The sequence below is a fragment of the Pelodiscus sinensis genome, chromosome 2, assembly GCF_052426305.1.
Source record: "Pelodiscus sinensis isolate ZL-2025 chromosome 2, ASM5242630v1, whole genome shotgun sequence".
Classification (NCBI taxonomy): Eukaryota; Metazoa; Chordata; order Testudines; family Trionychidae; genus Pelodiscus; species Pelodiscus sinensis.
The window spans coordinates 2,324,694-2,334,880 of NC_143053.1; the positions used below are offsets into that span (position 1 = coordinate 2,324,694).

General features: G+C 67.9%; 1 protein-coding gene across 2 annotated transcripts in view; it reads left to right on the top strand.

The window, feature by feature from the left end:
* Positions 1 to 7,805, top strand: part of LOC102460464 (casein kinase II subunit alpha-like) — a 55,055-nt gene extending 47,250 nt beyond the window's left edge. For both annotated transcript variants that reach the window (XM_075916828.2, XM_089776098.1), the window contains 6 exons: positions 420 to 530; positions 1,008 to 1,109; positions 3,291 to 3,391; positions 4,802 to 4,950; positions 6,859 to 6,948; positions 7,399 to 7,805. In XM_075916828.2, the coding sequence (XP_075772943.2) occupies positions 420 to 530; positions 1,008 to 1,109; positions 3,291 to 3,391; positions 4,802 to 4,950; positions 6,859 to 6,948; positions 7,399 to 7,514 (669 nt within the window). In that variant the 3' untranslated portion in view covers positions 7,515 to 7,805. The remainder of the gene's footprint in view (positions 1 to 419; positions 531 to 1,007; positions 1,110 to 3,290; positions 3,392 to 4,801; positions 4,951 to 6,858; positions 6,949 to 7,398) is intronic.
* Positions 7,806 to 10,187: the final 2,382 nt, after the last annotated feature.

Genomic DNA, 10,187 nt, shown 5'->3' on the forward strand with positions numbered 1-10,187 from the left:
TGCAGAATAGACTCTCGGGAGACAGGCAGAGGGAGGGAGAGGCCGTGTCCTGCTCCGGGCAGTGCTCCGAAGTGACACGAGTCAGCCGAGGCAGGGCTGGCGCTGTCCCTCTGGCCTGCTCACGAGAGCCCCCGTGGGAGCGGCAGCCACGATGCAGAACTGGCTTTTCCCTGTTCTCATCTTCCAGTCAGCGCCACGGTGACGCTTTGCCCCCCGATGTTTCCTTTTGCCGACCCCCAAAGCCCCCCCTCCTGCGCTGTTCACCCACTTTCTCGTTCCCTGATTTCGGAGTCGGCCGGGCCGGATCTCGGCGCAGGTCTCGAGGGCTATCCTGGGCCCTGGCGCGCTGCCTCCCTCTGCACTGCCCGCCGGCACTGGGTGTCCGAGGTGACTGGGGCTCCGTCTCTTTCCCCCTCCAGCTGCGCCTGATAGACTGGGGGCTGGCGGAGTTCTACCACCCGGGCCAGGAGTACAATGTCCGGGTGGCCTCCCGCTACTTCAAGGGACCAGAGCTCTTGGTTGACTACCAGGTATGGGAAGCAGCCCGGCAGGGGGACAGCGCCAGCTGCTGGCCAGGCCAGGCCTTGCCGTGCCGAGCCAGGCAGAAGGGGGCCAGCGCGTCCCGGCGCGGTTCTGTCCCTCCACATGCACTGGGGCGGGGCTGGAGCGAGGGGCAAGGGAGACGGTGGCACTGTCCTGGGGCACGGGCGAGAGGGGCCCTGGCCAGGGGGAAGCCCTGCGGAAGGGGAAGACAAGGAATGCAGCACGGCCGGGTGGCTCCTCTGGGGGAGGGGTCGAGCTGGGCTGGCTGCTCTCTAGAAGGGGCCCACGGGCTGCGGGTGAACCCCAGGCCTGTGGGCAAGAGACCGAGGGCCCTGCGCTAATGGCAGCTTGGAACTGGAGCGGCCAGCCACACTCACACCCGGGGCTGGGGGGCGGGGGGTGGTGGCCGGCTGGCGATGCTCGGAGCTGCTGCATCCTCCCCGCCCTGCCCTTGGCTCTTGCAGACGTACGACTACAGCCTGGACATGTGGAGCTTAGGCTGCATGCTCGCCAGCATGATCTTCCGCAAGGAGCCCTTCTTCCACGGCCATGACAACTACGATCAGGTGAGCCCCGCCCTGGCCTGCGGCGTCAGAGCCGTGCGTGCAGCCTAGGGCCGCGGGCCAGACCGGGGCGGTGGGACTCAGGCGCCAGGCTCCCTGCCCCAGGGCCACGAGCTGGCCTGCGGCGTCAGAGCCGTGCGTGCAGCCTAGGGCCGCGGGCCAGTCCGGGGCGGTGGGACTCAGGCGCCAGGCTCCCGGCCCTGGGGCCACGAGCTGGCCGGCGGCGTCAGAGCCGTGCGTGCAGCCTAGGGCCGCGGGCCAGGCCGGGGCGGTGGGACTCAGGCGCCAGGCTCCCGGCCCTGGGGCCACGAGCTGGCCGGCGGCGTCAGAGCCGTGCGTGCAGCCTAGGGCCGCGGGCCAGACCGGGGCGGTGGGACTCAGGCGCCAGGCTCCCGGCCCTGGGGCCACGAGCTGGCCTGCGGCGTCAGAGCCGTGCGTGCAGCCTAGGGCCGCGGGCCAGGCCGGGGCGGTGGGACTCAGGCGCCAGGCTCCCGGCCCTGGGGCCACGAGCTGGCCGGCGGCGTCAGAGCCGTGCGTGCAGCCTAGGGCCGCGGGCCAGACCGGGGCGGTGGGACTCAGGCGCCAGGCTCCCGGCCCTGGGGCCACGAGCTGGCCTGCGGCGTCAGAGCCGTGCGTGCAGCCTAGGGCCGCGGGCCAGACCGGGGTGGTGGGACTCAGGCGCCAGGCTCCCTGCCCCAGGGCCACGAGCTGGCCTGCGGCGTCAGAGCCGTGCATGCAGCCTAGGGCCGCGGGCCAGACCGGGGCGGTGGGACTCAGGCGCCAGGCTCCCTGCCCCAGGGCCACGAGCTGGCCTGCGGCGTCAGAGCCGTGCGTGCAGCCTCGGGCCGCGGGCCAGACCGGGGCGGTGGGACTCAGGCGCCAGGCTCCCGGCCCTGGGGCCACGAGCTGGCCTGCGGCATCAGAGCCGTGCGTGCAGCCTCGGGCCGCGGGCCAGACCGGGGCGGTGGGACTCAGGCGCCAGGCTCCCTGCCCCAGGGCCACGAGCTGGCCTGCGGCGTCAGAGCCGTGCGTGCAGCCTAGGGCCGCGGGCCAGACCGGGGCGTTGGGACTCAGGCGCCAGGCTCCCGGCCCTGGGGCCACGAGCTGGCCTGCGGCGTCAGAGCCGTGCGTGCAGCCTCGGGCTGCGGGCCAGGCCGGGGCGGTGGGACTCAGGCGCCAGGCTCCCGGCCCTGGGGCCACGAGCTGGCCTGCGGCGTCAGAGCCGTGCGTGCAGCCTAGGGCCGCGGGTCAGACCGGGGCGGTGGGACTCAGGCTGAACCCTTGGGTTTCGGCTTTGCTGTCTCCCCGCCCCCGACCGGCTTGCCTCTGTGGAAGGGTGAGCCGAGCTGAGGGGTGCTAGCGGCTGGCTCTTTGACTACAGCCAGTTGCCGAGGTGCTTGAGGCTGTCCCCACCCCCAACACTAGATTGGCTCCCTGGGATGCCGGGCCGGCTCGGCAGAGGCCCGCGGAAGGGTTGCTCCATCTGACCGTGAAGGCCCTGACAGCCGTGGCTGAGCCACGAGGGTGACTACGGCTCGGGCCAGGTCTGCGTCGGCGCGGCTGCCGCAGGAGGCGGGAGCTGGGCCAGTGGGTGCAGCTCCGCCGCCAGCGCTGTCTGCACGGGGCTCCCTCGGGCGGACTTTTCACACCGCTCGCCTTGGGGTACGCTTATCCTGGCACGGCTGAGCTGGGGGAGGGGGGTGCAAAACCCACCACCCTAGCGCCGGCAGCTGCCGCTCGGCAGGCGGAGCGAGTGCTGCTGTGGTGACCCTACGCAGCCGGGAGTCTTCCTGCTGGCCGTGCCTGCTGTCGGGTGGGCGGCCAGGCCCTGTAGGCTCCCTTCCAGCCTGGGGAGGAGCTTTCCCTCTGCTGGCAGTGGCAGCCCCAGAGAGACCCTCTGAAGGGCGGGTGAGCCCTACGGACTCCCAGGGTGAGGAGAGGCTCATCTGAGTCCGGGGCAGCCCCTCCCCTCCGTGTTGGCCCTGCAGCACGAAGACTCCCCGGCTCAGGCAGCCAAGGCTGCCAGCCTGCCCGGAGGGGAGGCCTAGCCTGGAGCACGAGGCCAGGAGGCAGGCCTCGCGGACGCTCTCTGCGCTGCCATTGGATCACGGCGGCTGGGCTCGCCGCGGCCCGGCCGCGCTGGTAGATTTGGGTGTAGGAGCTCGTGTCTCTCTCCCCTGCCAGCTGGTGCGGATCGCGAAAGTGCTGGGAACGGAGGACCTGTACGACTACATCGACAAGTACAACGTCGAGCTGGACCCCCGCTTCAACGACCTCCTAGGCAGGTGGGTGCCGGGGCAGCCAGGCGCCGTGGGGAGGGGGCTCCAGGGCTGGGGCCAGCCGGAGGCCCTGTCTCCCCATAGGATGCTCCTGCCCCCAAATCTCCCTTGCGGGTGCCTGGCCGCAGCTGCACCCAGTGTGGGCAACCGGCCCAGTCGCTCCGTGCTGGCCAGCCCTGGGCGGCTTTGTCTCCAGCAGTGCGGGGGCTTCACTTCGGCCTGGGCGTCCCATCTTACTGCGGACTGGGGATGCGGCCTGGTCCCAGCTCGAGGATAAATGCACCGAGGCTGCTCAGGGCTGGCGTGGGAGCCTCCCGGGGAGGGGTGAGAGTGGCTCAGGGCCTCGCGGAGCATGTGCTGTGCCAGCTGTTTGTGGGGACACAGGGAAGTGAGACCCTGGGGTCGGGATTTCAGGAGGGTGCAGTGTAGGGCTGGCTCACGCCCTGTGCCTTAGGGCGGTCGCTCAGAGCCTGCAGGTAAAATCCAGGGGTCGGGAGAGGCTGGGCGTGTCTCCAGCACCCGTTCCAGGAGGCTGTCGCAGCAGGGCTCACAGAACTAGCAGCAACACACGCGAGACGCTGGGGTGTCCGGACACTGCGATGGGGGTTAGCCCTGGCGCCCTGGCCTCGTTCTGACGGGAGGGAGGGGTCTGTGTGGCCACGTTCTGGGGGGTCCTTAGCATCTGAGAGGAGACATCAGCTCCGTGCGGAAGCACAGCCGAGGATTTGGCTGCGGTAGCCGTGCTTCAGACCAGGAGTGCTCTGCGTCCTGCCCCCGGTGCTGGCTGCATTGAGCCACCCAAAAGACAGGAGCAGGAGTCGGAGACGGTGCATGGGCTGGGGATACAGCTGGGCGGCGCCAGTTGCTCCCACGCGCGGGCTGGGGATACAGCTGGGCGGCGCCAGTTGCTCCCACGCGCGGGCTGGGGGTACAGCCGGGCACCGCTGGATGCTCCTGCCAGCGCAGGGCTGAGGATACAGCCGGGCGGCACCGGTTGCTCCTGTGCGCGGGCTGGGGATACAGCCGGGCACCGCTGGATGCTCCCGCCAGCGCAGGGCTGAGGATACAGCCGGGCGGCACCGGTTGCTCCTGTGCGCGGGCTGGGGATACAGCCGGGCACCGCTGGATGCTCCCGCCAGCGCAGGGCTGAGGATACAGCCGGGCGACACCGGTTGCTCCTGTGCGCGGGCTGGGGATACAGCCGGGCACTGCTGGATGCTCCCGCCAGCGCAGGGCTGGGGATACAGCTGGGTGACACCGGTTGCTCCTGCGTGAGTGCATGGGGGTGTCACCATGCTGGGGAGGGCGTGTGGAGCACCGCGAGCCTGGCGTGCACCGCAGCTCTGCTGGGCATGTGGGGCGGCTCCGGGTGCAGCGGGCAGGGTTCCAGGCTGTCTGTCTGTCTGTCCCGTGCAGACATTCCCGCAAGCGATGGGAGCGCTTTGTGCACAGTGAGAACCAGCACCTGGTGAGCACGGAGGCCCTGGACTTCCTGGACAAGCTGCTGCGCTACGACCACCAGACCCGGCTCACTGCCCGGGAGGCCATGGAGCACCCGTACTTCTGTGCGTAGGCAAAGCACCAGCGACCTCTGCCCACAGCTCTGCCGGCTGCCCTTGCTGTGCCCGGCCATGGCCAGGCCCCGCCCCGCCCTCCTCGCGTACCCGGTCAGCAGGCTGAGCAGGCTCTGGGGCTGCCCCGGTGGCTCTGTTCTTGGTCCTGCTCCCCCCCTTGCATCCCTGGCTGCCCGCCCGACTCCTACCCAGGCATCTCTTCCCACTTGGTCCAGTGAGGCAGTGTCTTGCCCAGGTTGCTCCCTGTGGGAACAGCCCCCAGAACGCTCCTTAGCTGGCCCTGTGCTGGGGGTCGATGGCAGGGCAGGGGGTGTCGCCTCCTGTCTCGAGCCCCGCGCACGCTGCTGCCGTGGAAATGAGTCTGTCCTGTTCCCCTGTGTGGCTGCTGCTGCCGGCCCGGCCTGGCCATGACCTGCTCCTGCTGCTGCTGCCGCCGGCCTGGCCTGGCCATGACCTGCTCCTGCTGCCGCCGGCCCGGCCTGGCCATGACCTGCTCCTGCTGCCGCCGGCCCGGCCTGGCCGTGACCTGCTCCTGCTGCCGCCGGCCCGGCCTGGCCGTGACCTGCTCCTGCTGCCGCCGGCCCGGCCTGGCCTGGCCGTGACCTGCTCCTGCTGCCGCCGGCCCGGCCCGGCCTGGCCGTGACCTGCTCCTGCTGCCGCCGGCCCGGCCCGGCCTGGCCGTGACCTGCTCCTGCTGCCGCCGGCCCGGCCTGGCCGTGACCTGCTCCTGCTGCCGCCGGCCCGGCCTGGCCGTGACCTGCTCCTGCTGCCGCCGGCCCGGCCTGGCCGTGACCTGCTCCTGCTCCTGCTGCTGCCGTCCCGGCCTGGCCGTGACCTGCTCCTGCTCCTGCTGCTGCCAGCCCGGCCTGGCCGTGACCTGCTCCTGCTCCTGCTGCTGCCGGCCCGGCCTGGCCGTGACCTGCTCCTGCTCCTGCTCCTGCTGCTGCCGGCCCGGCCTGGCCGTGACCTGCTTCTGCTGCTGCCGGCCCGGCCTGGCCGTGACCTGCTTCTGCTGCTGCCGGCCCAGCCTGGCCTGGCCGTGACCTGCTCCTGCTCCTGCTGCTGCCGGCCCGGCCTGGCCGTGACCTGCTTCTGCTGCTGCCGGCCCAGCCTGGCCTGGCCGTGACCTGCTCCTGCTGCTGCCGGCCCAGCCTGGCCGTGACCTGCTCCTGCTGCTGCCGGCCTGGCCTTGCCATGAGCTGGCGGGCCCGTCTCGGGGAAGGGCTGCCCTTACCCAGTGCTCCATTCCCAGGTTCTCCACTTGCCCCACTCCTTGGCTGTGTCTACACTGGGCCACTTATTCCGGAAAAGCAGCCGCTTTTCCGGAATAAGCTGCGAGCTGTCTACACTGGCCGCTTGCTTTTCCGGAAAAGCAACTACCATCTACTGTACAAAATCAGCCTCTAATCCGGAAAAACTATTCTGCTCCCGCTCGGGCATAAGTCCTTATTCCGGAACACTGTTCCGGAAAAGGGCCAGTGTAGACAGCCCAGTAGTCTTTTCTGGAAAAAAGCCCCGATCGCGAAAATGGCGGTCGGGGCTCTTTTCTGGAAAAGCGCGTCTACATTGGCCACAGACGCTTTTCCGGAAAAAGGGCTTTTCTGGAAAAGCAGCCTGCCAATGTAGACGTTCCTTTTCCGGAAAAACTGAAAACGGAATAGCATTCCGTTTTAAGCATTTCCGGAAAAAGGTGCCAGTGTAGACGTAGCCCTTAAGAGTAGCTTCACCTTTGATCCTGAGTGCAGCTCCCCCGTCTGGCCGCCTGCTGCCTGGCTGCCATTGCTGCTGCTCGCCCAGGCAGCCGGTGCTCAGGGCCGCTCCGAGGCGCCCTGCTCCCTCTAGGTTTTGGGAGTCTCCGGCGAGTGCGGGAGCTGGGCTCATTCCCCGTCTCCCTCGCAGATCCCATCGTGAAAGACCCCGCGAGGCTGGGCCCCCCCGTGGGACTGCCCGCCAGCACCACGCCTGTCAGCTCCTCCAGCATGTTGGCAGGTAGGTGCCCTGGGGCCCCACGGGGCGCTGCCAAGGGAGGAGCAATGCCCCAGCTCAGCATTGGGGGCCTGTCTCAGAGGGGCCGGTGGGACGGCCGAGCCCTCGCCCACGTGCCATGGCGGGGCTCCCTGGCAGGTGCCACGCTGAGAGGCAGGGCTGAACCGGGAACCTCTGGAGCTCAGGGCAGAACCCACTGCAGCCTGAGCTAAGTCGGCTGGCCCCCAGCTGAGGCTGCAGAGCAAACTCCTTGTCTCCCCCTCGCTGTACGTGGCCCCAGTGCCACGGCAGGGGCAGTGCCCCGCCCCCAGCGGGTGTGCGGGTTACACCGGGGGGGCATGCCTTTCCTGGGCGACCCTGCCCCCTACGCATGGGGGGACGGGGGTGGGGAGCAGCCTCTGCCATTGTCCTTTTGCTCTCTGCTGGCCTGACTCTGCCCTCTCACTGGCACAGGGCTTACCTCGCTGTCTGCAGCCCAGCCCCTGGGCAGCCTGGCCGCCTCGCCCCTCCTCGCCTCTCCAGCGCCTCTGGGGTCGCCGGTTCCTGCTGCAGCCGGAGCGCAGCCCTGAGCTCGCCTCAGCCTCCGGCTTCCAGCCCCCGTGGCTGCACCTGCCTCGTCCCCTCCCGCCCTAGTGGGCCAGGCGCCGCCCAGAGCCCGGGCCCTAGGGGCTGGCTGGAGTCTGGTTGAGTATGAGACAGGCGACTCTGGGCGGTGAGGTCGGCGGCCCTGGCCGTGGCTGTTCCTGTTGCGTGCCAGGGGGCGCGCCAGCTGCTCTCTTCTCACGAGGATCACGGTTAGTGCTGCAACTGCAACGTAGGAATTGCAAATGGAGAATAAAATTTATTTTCTATGTCCCTAACCGGCCCGCGTGGCCAGCTGCAGCCTGGGCAGGGAGTGGGCTGCGGGCAGTGGCCCTAGAGCCAGGCGGGAGTAGGGGCGTGCGCTGGGAAGCGCAGTACGGGCGGGAGAGGCACCACCTGTGCCGTGCGGCTCCTGCTGGGTCCGGGCGTTAGCCCTGAAACTGGGACCCGTCCCGCTGGCAGGGCCGCCCCCACCTGTGAGAGAGAGAGAGGAGCTAAAGTAGCTGCCCCCCCCCCCCCCCGTCCCACTGCCTTCTCACCCCCGGCAGCTGGGGGCGGGCACCCCCAAAGCAGGGCGGTAGCCAGGAGCCGAGGGAGGAGCTGCGTGGGGGGGCTGCAGGGGGCCCAGGAGCAGTTGCATCAAGGAGCAGTCAGTCGGGAAGCCACTATGCAGCCACGGCTCCAGCTCCAGCTCCGGGGAAAGGCTGGCACCGGCCCTGGGAGCGGCCCCAGCAGCCACCAGAGCAGCTCCACTTCTCCCTCCCCATCCCCCGCCCCCCAGCCTTGGCACCAGAGCAGCCTCTGCTCCTCACCATGTAGCTCTGACCCTGACAGCCGCCCACCCCACGGCCCCACCCCAGAGCAGCCGCTCTGCAGTTCTGAGGAGGGGGATTGGCCTCAGATTCTTAGTGTGGGCCCATGCAGGCGCGCACTCTTCCAGGCACACTGGTAGTGACGGTGCGGCGGGGCCCCCCCGACCCGGCACCCCTGGAGCAGCCAGACTCGACTCCGCCAGCCAGTAGAACAGGGGGTTTCTTGATTCTCAGGATACAGCCCCGCACAGACGTGACGTGGCTACAGGAGTCAGGGCCAGGATACCTCAGCCCCCTTGGGGCGAATTGCTCAAATTTGGGACTTCTTACAGCCCCCAGACTGGAGACCTCTCCAAACAGGCCACACACCAGTCCCACAGAGCGCTTCAGCTGCCTGCTTGAAGCCTCACGAGCAAAACCCCTCCGACGCCCCAGCAATATCCGTGCCCCAGATGGCCCCGGGCCTCATACACCGGTGGGGGGTCCTAGCACCCAATCCCACCTACCCCGAACAAGTTCTGTCCAGTTCCAAGAAACCAGCCACAGATCCCTGGTCAATTTACCCTCTGGACCTTACCCACAGATCACGCTGGGCCAATCCTTTAGCATCTAACATCTAAAGGTTTATTACCACAAGAAAGAAAAGCATGAGAGTGAGGTTGTTAAAGAACAGTACGTTACATGCACCGAATCTCCCAGTTCTCGATGCAGGCTCTAGCAGAGATGTTACAGCTGCTGGTTTAAAAGTCCTTGGTGCGCATCCTAGGATCAGGATGGGTTCACAGGTCTTCCGGGCTCTTCGATCCCTGCACTGCTGCCTCTGGGATGACGTGCTGAGCTGAGAACCAAGATGGAGTCAGCCACATGGCATCTTAATACCTCCTTCCTGGCCTCTTCTTGGCTGCAGCAGGTCATCTGGCCAGCGGCTTATCCCTGTGTCCCTGCTGGCAGCTCTCAGGTGTCAGCCCTCATGCTTTAGGTGTGTCCTTGGCCCATCGAGTGCCATTGTCCCACAGGGCCTCGCTGATTAGCATGTCCACAGGCCCGGGCTCTGCCCAACGCTCAACCACATGCAGGGAAATATTCAGTCTCCACCCAGATTACAGATTCCTGACTCCACACACCGACATTACACAGATCTACGATGAGCAGATACAGAATCAGAAGAAAGTAGCTTTTTTTTGACCCCTCACATGGCCCCTTTGTACCACTCTTGGGGCAAACACCCCCCCCCCCCCCAATGGGTGCAGCAGTGACCTGGCTGCTCCCCTCACAATCCGATAACGTGACAGGCCCGCTCTGCAGTCGGAACAGCCTTTCCATTTCCCTTGGGTTCTTGCCAGGCCCATGAGCTCAGTGAGCCTTTCCTGGAAAGCCAGGACGTCCTCTGCCCTCGACTCGCCATCCGGGGAGGTCTCCCCCTCCCATAACTCCCTCAGCAAGCCCAGGGGGGCCTTCCCTCTGCACCCTGGCTTGGTCAGGGAGAACCTGGTAGACTTTCGGGGTACCTCTCTGTGTGCAGACAGCAGGTGGGGTGGGTGCCGGTGCATGAAGGCCTCCAGCATCTGCTTCAGGGTCCCCTAGAACCTCCCCACCAGCCCGCTGGACTGGCTGCCATACGCTGGGGCCCAGGTGAGCTGGCCACAAGCACCGGAGTGGGGCCGCCATGAAGTTGGATCCCTGGTCCGTGAGGACTCCTCAGGGAACCCCACCCTGCTGAAAAGGGCCAGCAGCGCGTCTGCCACCGTGTCCGCCTCGCTAGAGGGCAGGGCCACGGCCTCAGGGCACTTGGTAGCCAAATCCGTGGCTACCAGGATGTAGTTGTTCCCTGTCCGGGTCGCCTGGCCA